The sequence below is a fragment of the Crocodylus siamensis genome, chromosome 13 (assembly GCF_052110815.1).
Source record: "Crocodylus siamensis isolate JL-2025a chromosome 13, ASM5211081v1, whole genome shotgun sequence".
In the NCBI taxonomy this organism is placed as follows: domain Eukaryota; kingdom Metazoa; phylum Chordata; order Crocodylia; family Crocodylidae; genus Crocodylus; species Crocodylus siamensis.
This window is the reverse complement of record NC_143407.1, coordinates 35929556-35950112: the sequence shown is the minus strand read 5'-3', so window position 1 is coordinate 35950112 and position 20557 is coordinate 35929556. Positions and strand designations below refer to the sequence as shown.

The 20557-nt window shown below is 48.8% G+C and overlaps 1 protein-coding gene across 3 annotated transcripts in view; it reads left to right on the top strand.

Annotated features, from left to right (window-relative positions):
• Positions 1–194: 194 nt before the first annotated feature.
• Positions 195–20557, top strand: part of NXN (nucleoredoxin) — a 69488-nt gene continuing 49125 nt past the window's right edge. The window contains exon 1 of one of the 3 annotated variants that reach the window (XM_090026424.1): positions 195–2361. In XM_090026424.1, the coding sequence (XP_089882550.1) occupies positions 2335–2361 (27 nt within the window). In that variant the 5' untranslated portion in view covers positions 195–2334. Of the gene's footprint in view, positions 2362–6295; positions 6705–18882; positions 18979–20557 lie in introns of those variants that run through there. The other 2 variants (XM_090026420.1, XM_090026421.1) reach the window with 2 other exon arrangements.

Here is a 20557-nt window from a genome sequence, read left to right as displayed (position 1 = left end):
CGCTTCGCGGCGCTGACCCTGGCGGCGGAGCGGAGTCGGGGAAGGAATCCGGTCGGGCCTGCTGAACGGGGACCACGGCTGCGACACCCGGGGCCTGAGACGCGGCAGTCCCAGAGGCTCGGGCATGTCCGGGGGAAGGGACTGGGCAGGGTCAGAGTCCCGCCAGCCTCGGACTGTGCCCTCCAGGGGGGCGCGGATGTTACCCATTGCAACACCAGTTAGAAAAAACCCTTGCAGCCGGTGCGGTTCCTTCTGAGTGTAGCGGTAGGTTTACACCTGCAGTACATTTGGCCCCACGCTTCTGGGGCCTATTATATTGACGTATTCCTGTTTAAAGGAGTTAATGTGTGACCCTGTAAGCCAGCTGGAGCGTGTAAATGCTCTGGCCTCTTGGAGCCGATTTCAGCAGCTGGGGTCCACTTCTGTAATCAAGCATTGCTGGCGTAAATCCAGAACGCTGCTGCTGGAGACATTGGGCTTTCTCTAATTTACACCCCTGCAAAAGTAGGATTTCACCTCTTGCCTGCAGATTAGATGTCTGACGGCTTCTCAGGGCTTCCCCTAGACGCACGCGATCCACATCCTGAGCCACGGCCACGATCCCGTTAGAAAAACTAAAACCCACAAATGTACCGTGTCTGGAACCCTTAAGATTAAGAGCTACCAAATGAGAGGACTGTCAGGAGACAATAGGTTTATGTCAAACGCTTCACTGTTTGGAGAGTGCCCCTTTCTTTGAAGGGGCCCTGACGCTGGCTGACATCCAGAGGCCATGAAAAATCCCCTTCCCACTGCACTAGGTTTTTGCAGCCCAGAGCTCGGGATAGCACACAATTCCAAAGGAAAGAGCCTTTTGGGAATCGAGCTGGTTTTGATTTACGCAACAGAGTCCCTGGAATGGGGATGGAGCCTATCCCCCGTTTTTGGAGCCTATCAACTTGGGGGAATAGGCAGGATAGCTTTTTGTATATGCGCTTGCTTGTGAAATGGAAGCTGCTGCAGTCTGGGATAATTACTGCCAGCACAAAACAGCGGTCTCCTTCCAGAATGGGGACACGTCTAAATGGGACACATGAGTTGCTCTGATCATTTTCCCCATGCAGACGTCGTGGGGTTCACCCTGAGGGACACTGCACAAACTTGTTGCTTCACAGCTGCCTCCTCTTCCCAGACGTGGGCCACAAAGCACCGTCAGCAAGCCTACAGGCATGATGGATCGGATGTGAATGCATGCACCATGCAAAAGTTGTATTAGGGGCCAACAGTTGCCCAGCTGCGAGGAAAGTTTTGAAGCTTGCTTGAAATACTAAGGGAAAGGGAGAAATGGGTGGAAAAGAAGCCGGAAGAGGAAACTGGAAAGAGATGGGCAATAATAAGGAGAGGCTGTTGCAGGAAGCTTATTTGGAGTCCACCTTGTACCCTCTGCTGTGCCAGCCAACTCGCATCAGAACAGTCCAATAAATGGGAGAATGGGTAAATAAATGGCAATGGTTAGAAGATAATTTGTACTAACTCCCTGTTGAAGGTGTCCCTTGAAAATGAGACGGGTAGGGAAGAGGATCCAAATGTCAAAATCAGAACGTCTGGAAGAAAGGGTTTTAGAGAACCTAATAACGGAGGCGTGTGTAAAGGAAGGAAAATAAGTCCGATGGAAAACATCAGCACAAAAAAGCACTTAAAAGAAGATGAATTGAGATTCGGAAGGAAGAGCAGGAAATAGGAAGACTGAAGGGAGCGGATGAAAAAGAACAGGCAGTGGGCCCAACTTGCAAAAAGGCAGATGGCCCCAGGCTGCCTGGGAAGTCCCATGTGAAATGTCTCGTCTAAATTTGCATCTACAGTCCTTGCAATTTGTGTGTGCTGTTGAACGCTTACTAGCTCACTGGGGTGCATCTACAGACATGCAGGTACAACATTTGCATACAGATTGGGCCTGAAGCTGCATGTGTGTGTTTAACACGTGGTCCTGGACGTCAGCCTTTTGTAAACACTGGAACCAGCAAGGATTTTTCTCCTCTTTGTTAGATGCATTGAAAGCTTTCGCCCAGCTCTCTCTCATCCTCGGTGCTGTGGTGATTTAGCCACTTCTACTTAAAAGCAACCCTCAACTGTTGTTTTTGAGGCTATTAATCTGTTTTACTTGTCTGAACTGATATGGATAAATCACATCTTTCACTTTCCTTCTCCCCGGCAGAAACAATAAAGCAGCGAGAAGTATAAACTTTCTATACAGCCCAGAATGGACATCTGCTTCCAGTGCCTGCTTGCACTTAAACATCAGTCATCTAAGACTGGAGACTTGAAGTCTTAAACCCTGATCTTGCGGTCAAGACTATGAAGGCAGAGCCCTGCAGCCACAAGGTACCCCATTCTTGCTAGCCCAGGTATCCTAACTTGTATGGGTCTGTTTGCAGGATCAGGGCCCTGGGCATCAATACTGTTATGCAGCTTCAAACGTTGTTTCCCCACCATCTGCCTCTCTGTAGTGCCTATCCACATTGCTGGACAGACGCACATATCACATCAGTGTAGATGCACAATGGCCAGTATTGCATCCTGAACTAGTGCACTGCCAAAGACTGAGCCTCCTGCATGGATCCACTGGTCTTCATCCCGGTATTTCCTCCTCTATGGTGACTGCCTGCTCACAAGCACAGTTAGAAAGCAGAAGACAGTTTTAAGATGCTGATCTGCATTTTGGGGAGCTTTTGAGGGTGTCTTGTGGCTGGGAGATTTTTTATTCATTTTGTTTGGCAACAAGACATTTGGAGGCTTATCTTTCTGGGATCCTATGACCCCAGCTGACCTCCTGCCCCTGGCGCAGGGGGCTGGACTTGATGATCTTCTGAGGTCCCTTCCAGCCCTGATGTCTATGAAATCTATGAAAAAGCCCCAGTCTTGCTGGCACTTGGAAAGCCAGGTCTCCACCGACAAGGAAACAGATATTTGTCTCCTAGAGACAAAGGTGGCCTGGGGCCTCAAGGTTCATATTCTAATCTCCCAAGAGGCTGGGATTGCTTGCATCTTGGAGTTTGTTTGGGGTCTGTCTGCAGTAGCAAGATAATCAGAAGGTCATTTACAAATATTTACATACTGATAATTCAGATTCAGCATCTTCCTAGTACCTGTCCCCTCCCTCAGCCATCAAGGGGTCTCCTACAGCCTGCTCCTCTCCCCTTCTCCTTAGCTTCCACCTATCTTCCTACTTGCCACATCCCTTTCTCCCATTTTGGGTGGCTTCTGGCATAACTGGTCTGAGGCTTGTGCAAAATGTAGGTGTGAAAGAGCCCAAGCAGGATGTGCTGGCAACCTCACCTTGGACTGTGACTCCGTTTTCAGTTCAGGTATGAAACGTATGGTTATATTTATACAATTTTCCAGTCTGGTCTCCACTAAGCTGCTGTCTGTGGCCGCTAGATGTCACTTGAACCTTGTTAACTGTATTGATAACTTCTTACTCCCAGTATTTATTTATTTTTACCCTGTGACACCTTCACTGGTTTGAACAGGACACCGTCAACTTGATGTTCACGTCTGTCTGAGACCGTTGTTCCAAAGAACGTCCGCAGTCACCAGGACTGAAAAGAGTTATCGATAGCTGGGGAAAAAGAGAAATAACTTCTTATTTTCTTCTGTTTTGTTTGACAGCGCTTTGTATAATTTTATGTCGTTCATTCCCTCGGGCACTTTCTTAAGCAGTAAGCTTCTTTCTTGTTCTTACAAAAACCTCTGCAAAGACTTATTTAAATGGATTTTTAGTTTGAAAGAAAAAAATTGCAGTGGACAAAAAAAAGCAGGCTGGGGATTTTTCAGATTCATTTGAAACATTCAAGCTGACAGTGTCCCTTTAAGAACAGGAAACTCGTGTATTTAGAAGTCTTTGTTGGCTTCCTGCCTGTTCCATCCTTCTCTGTCGATACAGATTAGTGATGTCTGTTTTGATCTTGCCGTGAGTGCTCTGGGCCATGCGCATTGTGGAACCGGGGCCTTCAAGCACTGGCGTAACCTTGCTCGTGTGACTCGTCTGCTAGAGTCAGTCTCTTTGCTCACACCTGCAAAGTTACCATATGCAGTAATCTTAACTGTATTTGTGTGAGTGAGGAAACAGCTGCTCTGTCTCTGCAGCGCACCAACCATTTCACTTGATTAACTGAACACAGGGATCAAAATAATTGACTGCGATCAAAAGAAAAACCATTTCTCCTTCTCACACAGAACATTGTCAGAGGCTTTGGGGTGTTGACTGAAAAACATATTTCCTGCCCTGAAGAGTCCCACTCCCTCGATCAGGTAGAGAGCAGAGCAAATAAATACAAGACAAAACACATCTCCTTTGAATCACCTCTAGGGAGCAGGTCTTGGCAGAAGACAAGAAAGGTGGTGATGCTGTAATAATAATCATGAGAATAATAATTTTATTTAAAAAGACACCCCCCACCTCCCCCAGAGGTATTCTGGATGCTGCACAGCAATTTTTAGTACAACTGAGAGCAGCAGCGGTATGAAGCCAGATGAACAGCGTACTAACAACGTGGCATAAATTAGGGAAGTTCTTTGCAGCAGCTGGCAATTGGAAACTACCCGTTTCAGGGGCTTGTTAAAAGTGGAAAGGGATAAAGCTGTAAAATGTGTGTCTGTGCTTCTCTCACAAAACATAAGACTGTGCGAGTCATAGGCTGAAACGATTAAACAAGGGAGGCAAAAAATTAGGGAGCTCAAGCCTTATTTTGGACTGGATTTGGCAAATGCTTACGCACCACTTGCTCACCTGAATCATCCCAGTGAATTCAGTGGGGCTGTTCCCATGCGTGTGTGTCGTGCTGGTGAGATCTGGGTGATCAGTGCGGTGCTGAGGGCCTGAGAAGTGCGTTTCTTAATGTGGCTTGAGGGTGTGAAGGAAAAATTGTTATACATGTATATACTCTCTCTCTCATACACACACACACACACACACCCCCGCTATCATATGTGTGTGTTTATATATGTATATTAAAAAAAAAAAGTAGGTTTGGAGTCCTCATAAGCTTTTATGGGAAAGTGGACCAGGAAAGCGTGGGTGTGGCGGCAGAGCAAGGCCCTGCTAGGGCTCCAGGGGTGTGAATCGGAGCCCTGCTCCAGACTCCTAGTAAAGGCTGTGCTCAGTCCGCTTGTCTCGAGATAGGTACCTGGCTGCGAGGGTGGGGAACTCACAGATGGGAAGCTGTGATACCACTTGCCTGTGCGCCATTAGTTACAGGAACAGGTAGCCCTTTGTCTTGTAGCCCAGTGGACTGTCAGGACGTGGGGTGTTTTTGTCTTTGGGGAAGATGCTCAGCTGGTGGAGAAGAGCCGAGGACCTGGTATTTGGGTCCCAGTCCTGCAGCGAGCGCTCCGAGTGCACAGGGATCTGCCTGTAAAGCAAATCATCTGGGATGTCCAGTTTCCATATCCCTGTTTCCGCTTGTGCCCCTGCCAGACGGACAGCGGAGCAGCGCAGCGGGGTCAGCTCCGACTTCTGCGTACAGCTGGTTTCACTTTCCGAGGCCGAGACAGCGTTTGCCTCGGGAGCCATGCAAGAGATAAACGTGGTTTGGAAAACAAGTGTTTGGTCGCAGACACAATGGGACCTTCTACTCATGCTGTCGTGCCTCGAGTGCTTGGCTTAACGCGACTTGTAGCTGCCAGCGTCCCTGGGATAGACCCAGCAGCCCAGCTCCGGGCATTGACGTTTGTGGTCAAAACGCAGGATTATTTTGCACGCTTGTGCACGTAAGTTTTAGGCAAGAAAGAGCTAGGCCCTGCTGCTCCAGAGGCTTGGGCTGAACTTTCTTCTGACCAGCAGTTTCTGGAGTAAAGAGAAACACAGCCCTGTGCCTGCTGGACTGGGGCTGCCGCCTCAGCTATCTTCCAGCCAGGGATCAGCCAGCAAGGTAGCACGCAGCGGTGTTACAACCTGCCTTCTGGTTTTCCGAACTGCATCGGAGCAGCGGCCCAGAAACTCGTACTGACTGGGCGGGCTGAAGACGCCGGTGTGCTCCCCCTGGCAAGTACGACGACAGACTCCCACCGAAACCCTACGGACGGTGGAGGGGAGCTCTTGATTTCGGGGGGACGGGGCTTTCGCGGCGAGGCCCCGCACGGGCACCCGGGGAGCGGAGACGAGGGTGTGGGCGCTGAGGCGGGCTGCCCCCGCGCTTGGAGGACGGGGCGCCGGGAGCCGGCCGGGCAGGCCCGAACCCTGTCAGGGAGGAGGCGCGCGCGGCGGGACGCGGGGCGGGGCGGGGCGTGGCCGGGGGCGGGGCGCTGGCGGCGGAGCGCCCCCTGCCTGGCTGCGGGCGGGCTGGCGCGCTCGGGCTGTCCGTCCGGCCGGCCGTGCGTGCGCGCGGGGGCGGCGCGGGGGCGGCGGGATGTCGGCGGCGCTGGCGGAGGTGCTGGGCGAGGCGCTGGTGGGCGCGGACGGCGAGGAGGTGCCGGTGGCGGCGCTGGGCGGCCGCGGGGTCTCGCTCGTGGGGCTCTACTTCGGCTGCAGCCTGGGCGGCCCGTGCGCGCCGCTCGGCGCCAGCCTGGCCGCCTTCTACGGGCGCTTCCGGGCCGAGGCGGCGGCCGGCGGGGCGCAGCGCCTCGAGATCGTCTTCGTGTCGGCCGAGCAGGAGCAGCCGCAGTGGCAGGAGGCGCTGCGGGCCATGCCCTGGCTCGCGCTGCCCTTCGCCGACAAGCACCGCAAGGTGGGAGCCCCCGCCCGCCCTCCTCGGGGGCCGCGGTCGCGTCGGGGTGGGCGCCGGGCGGGGTGAGGTGGCATGGGCGCAGGCCGTCGCCCAGCGCCGCGAGGGACCGTTGGCTGGGATCCTTCCGGAAGAGCCGCGTCGAGCCCGGGCGCCCAGGCCGTCGGGTTCGCCGCCTTTCGGCGGGACGCCCAGGCCTGGGGTGTCTCGTTCGCCACCGAAAACGAGTTTCCGTCCCCCCGCTTTCGGGCAGGGGCGCAGGGCAGGATCGCGGCCTGCGGGGAACGGCGGTGGCAAGCGTCGGGTGGGGGCGGTGCCGTTATTGGGGGTCCCCCCCTTGCCTGGCGGTTACGGTTTTCCTCCTGTGACATGCTTGCGTTTCCATAAATAATCCCCCGAGGGGGGAAGAATCGTGGTGTGTATATGTGCCATATGTACGTGTGCGTCCAAGCAGATGTGGTTCGAAGAGTCGCTGCATAAAACGGTCCCGTCTCGATTAAACGCCGGCTCCTAGACGGCTTTGTCAGCCGAGCGAGCGGCCCCGGCCCCGGCGTGAAAGCTCCGAGCCCGGTTGCAGGAGCGGACGCACGTTGGCCAAACGCTCGGGCTTGCTTGGCGCTCTGCTGATGCCCGTGGGGTTGCACGTAGGCTTTGGGGTTCGTGCGCCTGCCAGACCGGGCTCTTGGTTTTTGCCAGCCGCGCGCAGCCAGCGCGGCCCGGGGGGAAAGCGACCTGCAATCTGCCCTGCTCCCTGAATCCCCAAGCTGAAACATCGGCCGGACTCCAGCAACGGTGCCCATTGTTGACATTTACTTAAGTGCTGATACGTTTGATGCTAAGAGGAGCTTTAATCCGGAAAGACAAAGAACAGACAATAAGATGCTGGAGGGACCTGGAGGGTGAAGGTTGCTGGAGGCAGAAAGGCAGCGGCTGGGTTTTCAGATTCCATTTTGAGTGTGCAGCGTTGGAAGTTGCTCTTTACAAATCTAAAGATAATCTGCTCTGAAAGCCGTTGAGAGAGGATGAATGGGGAGCCCCGCAGTGTCATTTTTTAAGGCACCTTTTTAGAGTATTACTACACAGTTTGAAAGCAGTGGGCATTTCTGTGTTGTATGATGAGAGGGCAGGCTCCTTTGTATCGGTTATTCAGTGCTTGCAGGCGCAGAAAATAAATGTGCGTGGCTTGGAATGAGACCGAAGTCTCAGGTGAATGCTCCCAGCTCGGTCTTTGATTAAAAAGTTCGCCTAGAAATTCCCGAGGGGCCTGAGTTGAAAGATGTCGGATCCAGACTTTAAACCCCGCGGGGTGTTTGGAGCCTGAACCCTTCAGCTAGCACGTCCCTAGGATCAAACAGCTGACTGTCTCTCTGCCAAGTGGCTGCGAACCCTGTGCTCTTGGCAGTGCTTGAAGCTGGCCCTGTGCTGTAGGTGCACGGCACCTTAGAGGAGAAAGTTCAGTGGAAGTAGAGTTGTGAGTCTTAAATGCCCTGTCCTCCCAAAGTCGGGTCAAGCGTGTTAAGTGGGACGCCGCATGCTGGTTTGGGCGCCTTGACATAGGATGAATCGCTAAAGCCCTAATTCTGCAAATGCTTACACAGTCTCTTATCCAGGTTGTAGCCGTATTGGTCTAGAGGCAAAAGGAATGAGAACTCGTGGGAGGGGTGATGATATCTTTCATCAGACCAGCTAGTTTATTGCAAAAAAAATCTTTAATTGCAGGCTTTCGGGCACAAGCACCCTTCTTCAGGCAGAAGCACCCTTCTTCAGGCATAGGAGAAAAGCTTGTAAAAGTTCTCCTAGGTGGAAATGAAAGTTCACATTTCATAAGAGAGTTGAAGGTGCGGTAAAGCTCCTGTACTTTCATTTCTACCTAGGAGAACTTTTACAAGCTTTTCTCCTATGCCTGAAGAAGGGTGCTTGTGCTCGAAAGTTTGCAATGAAAAGAGTTTTTTTGCAATAATCTAGTTGGTCCTATAAAAGATATCACCTCTGCCTCGAGTTCTCATTCCTACAGAGTCTCTTGTCTTTTCAAGCCAAGGGGCCGCTCCTGTGTGACGTTCAGCATATGAGTTAAGGCTCAGGATTGGGGCCTTATTTAACGAGGGGTTGGTAGGGAGAGCTTTATCTTGCACAGAAATCAAAGTTCTCGCTCTTGACCCTATTTTTGTATAAAGTCTCTCGCTAGTATCAGCAATTTCAGGCAGTTTGCAGCTCCTTTTCCTTTCAGAGCACGAGAAGACTGTGGTTCCAATTAGAAGTTGGCATTCCTCTATAGAGAAGATTGAAAATTATTTAGCTGGTGGGAATTACATCTGGAAGATTTTCTTTAAAAGCTCTTCTCAGTTTATTCAGATCTGGAGAAGCTGTAAAAGTGGGAGGCGGCATTAACGTTACATTCTGGTCAATACCCTCCATCTACTAGATTGTGAGAAACCATTAAATAAAAGATTACAGGATCTTAAATCCTTACTCCCAGAAACCCCGTGTTATTTGGGCTTGTTTTGGTGCGGAGCACAAAGTAATTGAGGCTTGTGCTGTATATTTTCAAAACTAAGTAGATGTGATGTAGCTTTGGAGAAAGTTTAATCTCTGGATAACAGAGAGTCTATTTGTAAGTTATAAGGCCAATTATGCCAGGATATCAGATTTCTAAACAGCAGATTTATAACCTGTAGCTTATGCAGTTAGAAGCTTCCTTGTAGAATAGACAGATTTTAAATAGTAAGTTGACTTAACTCATCTAGAAAAGCACAAACTCTCTGCTTTTTAAATAAGTGCCAGTGGGAATTGGGGGCACTTTAGTGTATATTCAGTACCCCGTGGGCCCTTGCTGGTCAGGAAAAAAAAATCTGTATTGTGCTGGCATTTAAAAGCCCCTGCTGAGCAAAGGTCCCATGGTGGGAGAAGCTGTGCAAAGACAGCACAAGCCAGTCCCTGCTCCAAAGCTACCTAGGCTTGACAGACCAAGAGCATTTGGCAGATGTGCAGCAGGCGCAGAGGGATCCTATAACTTGGTGAAGGTTGTGCCAGGAGTCTCTGGCAAAACTGGGATTTGGGTTTGATCCTCTGAATCACAGTCTTGGCTGCAAGGCCGGCCATTGGCTGGGTACTTGATTCATCCCCAAGGTTGTGAGGCTCTGGGGAAGAGAGGGACTGATGTTCTGCAAAGCTTGTTGTGCAGGAGCATATTACAGTGGTAGGTGCTCCAAAATACCCAGTAATAGAGCAGTCACTGTCCTGGTTTCACATTTGCTTGAGAGCTGTTGGGAGATCCTTTCTGCAGAGCCGGGGTCTGGGTTTGATCTAATATATCTGCACTGTTTTAACTGCAACGACAGATGCTGTCAAAATGGCATAGCAATTCACTTTGCATTTTGATTATTGCCCCGTGTGTTTTAAAATAGTCTTGGTAATATATTAAACAGTTAAAAAAACCAAAAACCTTTTCAAAAAAGCAGTGTAAAACTCGTGCTTGCTCTTCTGTATGTTAGTGGAGGCTTGGTTTGGTAAGCCTGCTAGATCTGATGGGTTTACCAGCACAATCCATGTTGGCTAGGCACCGACACAGTTCAGTCCGATTCCACCCATACATAAAACTTTTCTTCTTTAGCAGTCCCTCACAGCTGAGGATGATTGTCTCCCGTGACAAACTTGGAAGACGTAAAACCAACAACCAGGAGGAGGAAAGTCTTGTAGGAAGAACCTTGTGCTGTGTAGTGAGTTTGATTGGGATACAGCAGATGCCAAAACTTCCTTCAAGCTGTTGTTATGGGAAAGACATCCTGAGATGTGACTTCTTAATTGCAAAGCAGCTACAGACCTGAAGGCAGAGGGGCTGGGGATGCATACATTGCATGTTCAGTAAAATGCCTAATGTATTTTTAGGTGCTATAAAATACAGCAAGGATAGTGTGCCAGCACGCCCCACTGCTCACACCCCCAACTGATCTGTTCCAGGGGGGAAAAGAGTTAAGAAAATAGTGTTAAGTCTGTGTGTGCATGCATGATTGTTTTGTTTTGTTGGAGGACATCCAGGGGGTTGCACACAAACAGGCTTCTTATACTTTGAAACAAGCTCCCTGTTTATTTTGCATGACATGTTTGGTAATGGAGCACCAATGCTGGCTTCAGCGATGCCAGCTACACTCCTTGGCTAATGGTGTCGACACGCAGCCCAGTGAGGAAGAAGCGCTACCCAATTTTGCAGATGGGGATCTGGAGCATGGGGAGGGGGAAAAAAAGCCCTTGTTCAGGGTCACATGGGAAGTCTGTGGTGGAGCCCTGGCAACTAGAACTTTTTGTCTTCTGCCTCCAAAGCCAGTTCTCCTCTTGCCACTAAACCATTCTCATCAGAGGCTTTACCGCTGCCAGTGCACCACCCATAAAACCCTGGAACTGAATTATATCACATGCCGCTTCTGGATCAGTTGTAACTAGAATGAGCTGTGACCAGGTAAATGTCTTGCCACGTCTATCTTTAGCAAACAGCACCATAATATCTGCATAGTGGTTAGGGTACCTATGGCAACAGTATAAGCAGTATGCAGAAGCTGCATCAGGTTCTCTGTCACGTACCACAGGCACCTCTATCCTTAGGTAAACTGGAATGAGCTACATAGATGACACATGCTTTAAGAACAAACGGAGAATGAGCTAAATGGTAAGTGGCTAAAATACTCGATATCTCAAAATGTAAGAGCGCACAGAAGCTTGTTTCTCCCACTTGAAGATCTGACACAACATGAATAATTTTCCCCACGTTTGTAAATCAAGATGTAATCTCATTCCGTGGTCGTTGGTATAAGCGGCGTGGTCTGTGTCACGGGAACCAGGCGCTCTTCATCGCCTATGACAGTAACTTCATAATTACCGAGGACATAGCGTTCTGTGCTGCTTGCAGCCACCAGTGGAATTTGGATAACTTTAGTGTATAGCTGTCAGTCTCCAAAGCCAGATATTTAAGGGGGCAGTGGAAATCGGCAAACATCTGGACTTGGGGAGGCCCTTGACTAATGAAGAGGATGACGTTATATCTCCTTCTCAGCCATAGGTTGCCATACCATGGGTTTGCTTAAGAGCAAGACTGTTATGGGCTTAGCATGATTCTGGGCCTTCCACTTTTAATACTCATCCTTCAATTAAGCTGTTCAAGACAGGATTTGGGTAGTTGCCGGCAGCTGTTGCTAATTGATTTGTCCTCTGATAATGGTCAGCATCGCTGAGTGGAAGACAGGAGGGAGATGTTCGTCCACCGCGTTGTTTTTTGTTTGGGGTTTTGGTTTAACGTTACCCTGTTGTTATCTGTTTGCACGAACAGCTGCTCAAGTTTGGGAAAGCTGACTTAATAACAGCTTCAGTTTCCCTTTGCTAGACAGGGCTCGGAGAACCTCAGTCATGTAAACATTCCCCACATGTGTGCGTGCCCGGCCGGAGGAACGGATCCAGACTCGGGACTGGGCAACGCCTTCTCCTCTGGCCCGGGCTTCCAAGCTCTTTCTTCATGTCTGGGCTCAGACCTTCACTCGAGGTGGAGTCGAGAAGTCTGTTTTGCTGCAGCAAGGACCAGGGTATATTAGCAGGCAGATTGTGCCCAGGGTGTTGGAGAGGGTCATGCAATCCATCTCCTTTTGGAAAATAGGTAATGCTAGCTGGAGAGTAGCCACCCCAATGTGCTGTCTCCCTGCACATCATTTTCATCGCACCTTACTGAATGTTGGCCGTGTTTTCCATTGGACTAAACTTTCACCTTTGGCTCATTTCCCAGGTTGCTTAGGTTTTCAGGGGCAAAAAGAAGGTAGGATGAAGGGGAGTCAGAAGAAAAACTAACCAGGATGCAACTACATCTCTGTTCTGAAGTGGGAAACAGCTTTATTTTACACCACACTTATTTTCCTGCCTCCTTCCCTTTTTGCACCATTGGATTGCAAGTTGCATCCTTTGCCGCTTGCTTTCTTGTCTGGATCTGAGGCTTAGCTCAGAAATTCTTCCATAGGAGCTGCATCTGCTTCTTCTGAGGTTGATAGCGCCATGTTGGGGTTTAATTAGCAACTCTGAGATGTAATTGCCTTTCTGCAAGGGTTTAATAACAGCGTTATTCTGCAAATGTTTAATAAGAGTTGTCTGAAAAGGGAGTTGCGGACTTGGTAGAGGAGGAATCTCAGAGGGCTATTGTTTTACCCGGGCTGAAATGAAGTGTTGGTAAGGTTGCTTCTGGTGGGCGTCATGGCTTTGAATGACCCGCGTCCTGGATTTCATGTGCACAGGTTTTATTTATTTTTTCTCCCAAGTTGGATTGGAAACTTGGATTCGGTTGACATGCTCTCTTTACGTGAAGAGAAGTGGAATCTCTTTACTTAAAGAAGGGAGGAAAAGGAGCACATCCATAATCTTTTTGGTAGCTGAAATGATATGTGCAGGTGATGACAGCAGGTATCTAGCTGAAATATATATTGACAGACAGCATCTATAACACTGTGGGCAAGGGTTTTGCCTAGGTACTTAAACAGAACCAACCTACTTCGTAAGAGAGAAATTGGGAAGCACATAACATGTCTTTACTCTTACGTGTGCGCTTCATCCTTTTTCCCCCCAAATAAGTGCTTGTTCCTTCTTTGGTTTTTTTTTTTGTTTTTTGTTTTGCTTTTTAAAGCATCTATGCAAGAAGATCTTCCATTATGAGAGCATTTACCCCCAGTAGCAAACCATGGTGCGCAATTCAGGATCCCTAGGACAACTGACGTGCAAAGCCCAGCATTTGTAGCAACCCTACAATAGCCAACCAGAGTGCGCCCAGCCCTCTGCCCAGAGGCAAGCCTCTACAAGCAAGCAAGCTAGCAAGCATGTTTGCTAGAGACAGATGTTGGTGTCAGGACAAAGAGCGGGGAATCATAAATGGCCATTAAGTTGAGGCATATGCAATTATGAAAACTACCTGGGCTGCATTCTCGGTGTCAACCGCAACTTTCAGGGGCTCGTAGCCTTGCCTTTTGAAACCGCCATATGGCTGAGATCTGGGGTGCAAGTGGCTAGACCAGATGCAGGATTTGTGTCTAACAAAAGGTTTTGTAAATCACTTAAGGAGCTTTTGAGTTTCCAAGTATAAAAATATCTGTGTAATCGCTTTCAGCTGTCTTTCTGACTTGGTATTTTTGGGCTGGGTGAAATTTTTGAATTGTGGGGATTTGTGTGTGAAAAAATATTCTCTGTGACCTGACATCCCGGTGAGTGACAGGGTGTTAGCAGCCCCGGCAGATTCTTTGTTTGCTTGGAAATCCAGTAGTTCTGCAGCACCAGGATGGGAGAGCTTGCAAAGTAATCAAGAGCAGCCAACGTGCTGTTTTTCATTGTGACGTTTTAATCCAGATATTGGGATGAAAACATTAGTTTAAAAATGCATTTTTGGCAGTTTTATTTGTTGCTCTCGGGTTGCAAAGCTAAACATCTCAATTTTATTCCAGGAAAAAAGTAAATTATTAGAGCAGCACTCTCTGCACAGCTACACAGTGTTAGGGGAAGGAAAGCGACTGTAAATCTGTGGAAGCTGAGAGAGTCCCTCCTTTCCCCTAAAAGGTACAAAATACCAAGCTTTTTTTTTTTTTTCTTAACGACAGATAATCACAACAATGAAATTGAAATTGTGACTGGAGACATCTGAGCATGGAAAATTTATTCAGCATTTCCACATCAGAAGGCAGGCAGCTGAGCCAGGACATTTTTGAATTCTCATTTTTGTTGCTGCTTTTCCAAATGATCCCAAAGTTTCCGAAGTCCTAGCAGGGGTCTGCTGGAATCTGTTTCACTGCAGGAAGAGCGTCTCTAGGTGAATTCTTGGCTTTGTTTGAATCAGTGGAAAAATACTGCTGACTCCAACAGAGCTACCATTTCATCTTTTATCTATGTGTTTTTGTGCTGCAGTGCACCTACCCAGGTGGAAGACTGCGTCTAACGCGCCTTGTCAAGGTGTCCTGCGGCGCTGATCTCCATCCCTGAGTTAGCGCCAGGAATTTAGCATCCATTCTAAAAACCCGTGGTAGTCATTGAGGGTCTTTGTGCTGACTTCAGGGGCTTCTGGATTGAACTCGGACTGTGTGTTAGAGCAACAAACACACCCCCTGTTTTACAGCTCATAAGAAGTAATGGAAACTTTAACCACTGCTGTACACAATCAGGTCTTGTAATGGAGCCTGTTGGTTCTGTGGCCTTTGTGATGAAAAGCTGGCATAAATCTTGCATTGCCTTTGGGTCATGACTTGTATACCAGAGCGCTCTGTTTTTCCAGCAGCTGTATGTTTGAATATGAATTGCAGCAGATTGTTTTGCTTTTTGGGGTGGTTTTTTTTTTGGACTTAACACTTGAAACAGATATATAATGTTACCACCTCTAGTGCTGAGAGAGCTCGCGTGGAATGTCTCCTGGTTAGCAGACCCCAGTCGGGAGAGAATCGAAGCATTTTCTGCAGTTGTGCGTTTTGGTCCCTCCCTCTTGGACGTGCTTTTCATGTTACAAAGCAGCTTATGGAGAGGTTAGCCAGCACTGCTTGGGGTAGGGTTTCACTTCTCTTGAATTTCGTCTGGGTAAAATGCTTTGTTTTGCATTCTTGCTTTTCAGCAAAATCCTCACCATCAAAAACAGGGCATGGTTTTAATCTGTGGATGGTCAGAAGATACTGCACTTTCTCAGTGATCACATCAGGACACTTCCCTGCCCCCATCCCTGATCAAGGCAGCTTGGGACAGATAATCATCTGTTACTCATTGTGAAAATTTTGAAGTGAAATGTAAAGACACTGAAAAGATCTTGAAAGATAGCTGGGCTGTGGCCAGTGAAACACTGAAATCAAACTGCCGTATATTCGACTAGTCAGTGCGTTTTGTATGGCTAAGACTTCTCTCACGCTCTGTCTTTCTGTACGTACGTTCTCTTCCTTCCTTTCCATCCCTTTTTCCCTGGTACAGAAGTCCCAAGGAAAATATTCCAAAGTGATGTTTAATTCTTTAAACCGCAGCCGCGTCTCCTCTGTGCCGTGTAGCTTTCCATTTGCTGCTTTGGTTTGTCAGTTAATAGTTTGTCATTTTTTAAAAGCTTACACACTGCAGGCATCTGTGATGTTGACACCTTTCAAGGTAGAGATGTCGAATTAAGTGCAGCTTTGAACTATCCAAAGATAATTTCAGACCTCCTGCTTCCAGTGTGTAACAAGCTGGCTGCTGAGCTTTCAGGTTGGGTTGAATGCTGAATAACCTAGGAGTTGCTTTTTTGTTTGATTTATTTTGTGTTAACTGGCTTCCTAACACATTACAGATCAGTGTAATGGATCTGCAGTGGGTTTTTTTTAAATGTTTGCCTAGATCAATGGGTGTCTTTTTGAAATGTTTGGCTACATCAATGGGTATCTGTGTCCTAGCACCATCCTAATATGCGGATGAATTGGTGACAGAGTGAAGTGGTAAGCTGATTAATTTTACTACTGTTTTTTTGCATGTGTAATATATGCTGAGTTGGCTCTCTTACATGTTGATACCCTTTGCTTTAACCAGCATTCGTGGTGTAGCGTGCATGGTTTTTGCTTTCATCGGACAATCTCTCACTTGTTCGGACTCCAGTTGCATCTCCCAACCCCCTGTTGGGTGGATTTTGTTTCAGGCATTTCCCAGACAAGCTGCTTGAGGCACAGAGCCCTAAAGAACCTGTGCAAGGTCAAGCAATACATTTGTGTCAGTGCAAATGCTGGAAGCCGTCCCTGGAAAAGCCTGCTGTTTAACTGGAAAGTGTGGGCAAAATGCACAGGGAGGTTATTTCTCATATGACTGTTGGTCATTTAAGCTGGGTACTGAACCCAGCCATCCCAGGCATCCTTTCCGTGCCGTGTGGCTGTCCAAGCGGGGAGGGTTTGTCAGCATCTTAGCAAGGACATTAGAATTCCTGAAGCTAGGTTTGTGGGGAGCGTAAGGGAACGTGGCAGCAGAAAGCCCGGCTTGGAATTAGCAAGATCAGCAGCAGCGTTTTGTAGTGGTTATGCAGCATGGAGGAGCTTTGCTCTTCCCAGTGCTGCAGCAATGCACCTCCCAGCTCCAGAACATCCTCTTGCTGGATCTTCCAGCTGTCTCTCCAAGCATGTTTAGAGGCAAACCATAGTGTTACAGAGCCCAAATCGTAGCGGAGGAAGCGAAGTGACACGGGCAATGTACAGCCTGAGAAATGAGATGGAGGATTGATGAGGCGGAGAAATAAGACATAAATATGCAAAATTCACTAATGGAGAAGAAGTGGGAATAATGAAGAGTATGCAGGGGAGCTCTCGCAGCTGCAGCGTGAACACCCTGTGTATTTGCCCAGCTGCGCTATAATTGGTCGGGTCTGTTTCTCTGAGACTTCCCGGAGAAGTGGAAGGTCTTTCTGGTTGTGCTGACGGTACGTAGGATTCACTCATGGCAGAGGACCGAAAGGTGCAGAAGTGGTCGCTGAAATCGTGTCTGCCTTGAAACACGGCGAACAATGGAAACCGACTATTAATATGTAAAGAATCTGTGGCTGGTGTTTTGAATGCCTTGCTCTTTCTTCCATTGCATTAGGGCATTAGCTGACATTTTGTAAATGCTCTGGTTAGACCTCCTGCTGGGAAACGCAGTATGTGGCTCTGGTCTGAAAACAAAGATGCTGGAGTCCTGGAAAGGCAGAGCAGAATGTCAGGAGGCACTGATCCCCCCCGCAGGGACTCGGAAATGAGCAGGGTAGGAAGCGGAGGGGAAGAGAATCGGCCTCAGAAAGCTAAAGCCCTGGCCATGTCCTGGTGAGGATGTGGGCCAAAGTAACTGCAGAGACCACAGACTTGTTTCCAGCCCAGCAGGAGCCTTGGGAGGCAGAAAAGCAAATTGAGGCGAGAAGAGACCTTGAAGTACTCTCTCAAGCTAAATGAATGTGTGGAATGAGGGATTGAGCAAGGTGGTTGGAGAGCGGGGAAGGCATTTGCATGTCAGGCTGGGAGTAGTGCCTGGATGTGAATTTTGGATGGGGAGCCAAGGAAAGGTGGGTGTGATGGGGGAATTGCTTGAAAAGCCAGCCCTTGCTCTGTATACTTAGTGCTTGCGAGGTTCAAATAGCAGATCAGAAGTGGAGCAGGCCGGTATTCCCTGTTATCTTGACCTCCGGAGAGAAAGTCGCCACAGTTCTCTGGAAGCACTTTTTGTCTTTAAAGCTGTGGCTAACCCTGATTGAATAATACGTAAATGGAGATCAGAGACGCCCCTCTTCAGATAATTAGCCGGCAGTTGCCAGGATCTTTTTTTTCCTGTTGCCAGTACAGAGGAAAACGCTGGTATCCTCAGATGCTAGCACATGGCAACTGTTGGCGACTGCCAGCTCTTCGATGGGGACCACCGTGCATGGGATTCATCTCCCAGCTTGAGGGTGGGGCTGACAGCTGGGACGAGGGAGTCGAAAGCTCTCCCCTTGGACGGGATTAGAACTGGGCTGGGTTGGACAGCTGGGAAGGGGCATTGCGTTCCCTTTCAGTGAAAGGACTGACGACTGGGAAAAATTAGGGAGGTCACTTTTTGGTTTATAGGAGATTAGTACATCTGGACCTAACTGCAACTGCACAAGCAGGATGGAGGGGAAGAGGGTGTGAGAGAGAGTCCGGTTTTCTCTGGTTCCAGAGAGCCTCTACCAGAGGTATCATTTTGCACCATTACATCATCAGGATAAACTCTGAGCCGCACCCTGGACAAATGGGATTAATTTTGCCTGAAAATCTGAATCCCTCTTGCAGCCTGAGTTGGGGGGGTAGGCTCTCCCCAAGGTGGGAGTCCTGTGGAAAGTGGGTGAAATCTGCTGTTACATGCTGAGTTGGTGACAAAGCCAGGCTGCTGGACCTGGTCCTGAGCCTGTTTGCTTTCCTGATGGGGCCTCCCTCTTAATTCGCTCTGCCTCGAGCCTATGGTTTCACTGCTGTCACATGCTTGCATACATGGAAGCGTTTCTACCCCAGCCTGGGTGAATACTGGCAGGCTGTTGCATCTGGATGGGACTTTCTTGCACCTGGCAGTATGAAGACACATGTCCAAAAGTACTTTTTTTTTTAAATATGCTTACCATCACAAACAGAAGTCCCACTCTGCCAGCTACTGTAACACGTTGGGGTGCCAAGGGGATTAACTAGTGTCTGTTCATGCTGAACTTTGAAGATGCTTGTTGAAGATGCCCCGGGCCTGCATCTTGACTTCTGTCTCTCGGACAAGCCAGACCAGCCTCTTTTTGTTGCCGGTTGAACTATGTGTGGTAAGTTGGCTGATGGGCACCCTGCCACAAGTGTACATGCATGCATACATGTATACACACGCACATGCCTCCCCTATCGTCTTGTTTCCTCCTGGCGGTCAGTTCTTTCATCCTGCTTGTTTTCTGGGTAGGCTTCTTCCTCCTGTTCCAGCAATGATTTTCATTCCCCTCTAGTACTAGCCTGCTTCCCATCTTTTCCTCCAGACGCTCGAGGGCTCAGTGCTGCCAGGGTCGCTGCATTGGTAGTTCTCTGGGGCTTGGGCTCCTCCACTCCCATAATTGTGTTGATTGCAGTGGTAGCGTGGAAAATGAGACGCTTGTACTGGAGAACTACTGTCTGAGCCCGAGGCCTGTTTATAATACCTCCCTGGCAGGGGGTGGGTTGGAAGTTTTAATTAAATGTTTGTAAGGTGCGCTGAGATCCTGTGCTGAAAGGCCCCACATAAGGGCAACATCTTTTCAATAAAGCCACAGCCCTATCCCACCCATTGTGATATGTTTGGAGCTAAAATAGCAGATTTGGGCAGTTTGATCTCAACAGCTGTTGTTTCTCCCTCTCTCTGCCTTTGATGGTTCAGAAGGATTATTCTGACTCTGCTCTTCCAAAAAAAGAGAGAGAGGGAGAAGCAGTGATTTTTATTAGCACTTGCTAGTGATCTGAATCCCGTCCCTCCTGCTCTTTGCTAGTTAAAAGGTTCCATGCTGTGCCAGAAATGCATACAGTGAGTGTGTTGTTTGAGAGACGCAAAGCATTTATTGGGAGTTTAAGCGCTGCTTGCTATAGACCCTCTTGATGATGATTCCCTGAGCAGACCTTGGGTGACCCTGCTGACCTGCTAATTGTCCTGCAGCCTGTGTGACCTTGTCCTCTGTGTGTGTGTTTGTGTGTTAATGAGTATGTTAGTTGATGATGGCGAAGGTGTTTGCACTGCCGCACCCCTTTCCTCCAGAGTGGCATGTTGCTGGGTGATGGGGCTTTTTGCCAAAGCCAGAGGGCTGCTTATCAGTCAAGGATATCAGCCCTCAAAGCTACCTGCTGTTGTTCTGTCCTCATTTGGCTTCAGTTGATGTTGGGTACAGAGGAGCCAAGCGATGGCAAGGTGAGAAGGGACCAGGGTCAGAGAGCCTGTAGGGGGTATAATGTCATTCCTTTTTTTTTTTTTTGATGTAAGTAAATTACTTTAATGAAAGGGGAGTCCTGGTTACACACTGAGCCCAGAGGCAAATCAAACCGGCTCTGATTTGGACCTCCCCACTAGCCTGCACAAGCTGGTGAGTCAGGAGAGCATGGGCCAGATGTGCACTGTGGTTAGCTCACGTCACCCAGATGGTTTGTTCACCCAGATGATCTTTCTCCAAGGTCTTGCGCCATGGGGGTGTCAGACACATTACTTGGGCATAGCTTTAAATATTTGTGACTTTGGCTTGGAACACCAAAAATCTGTGACTTTGCAAGGTGGTTTGGGGCTTTATTCTGACATTCATGGTGCAGCTCAGAGGGTACCAGACTGGGAGGAGCATTGGGTGCTTAGATCTTTGGCTTACCAGAAAGGCACCTCTCGTACCAGTTGATAGCCGA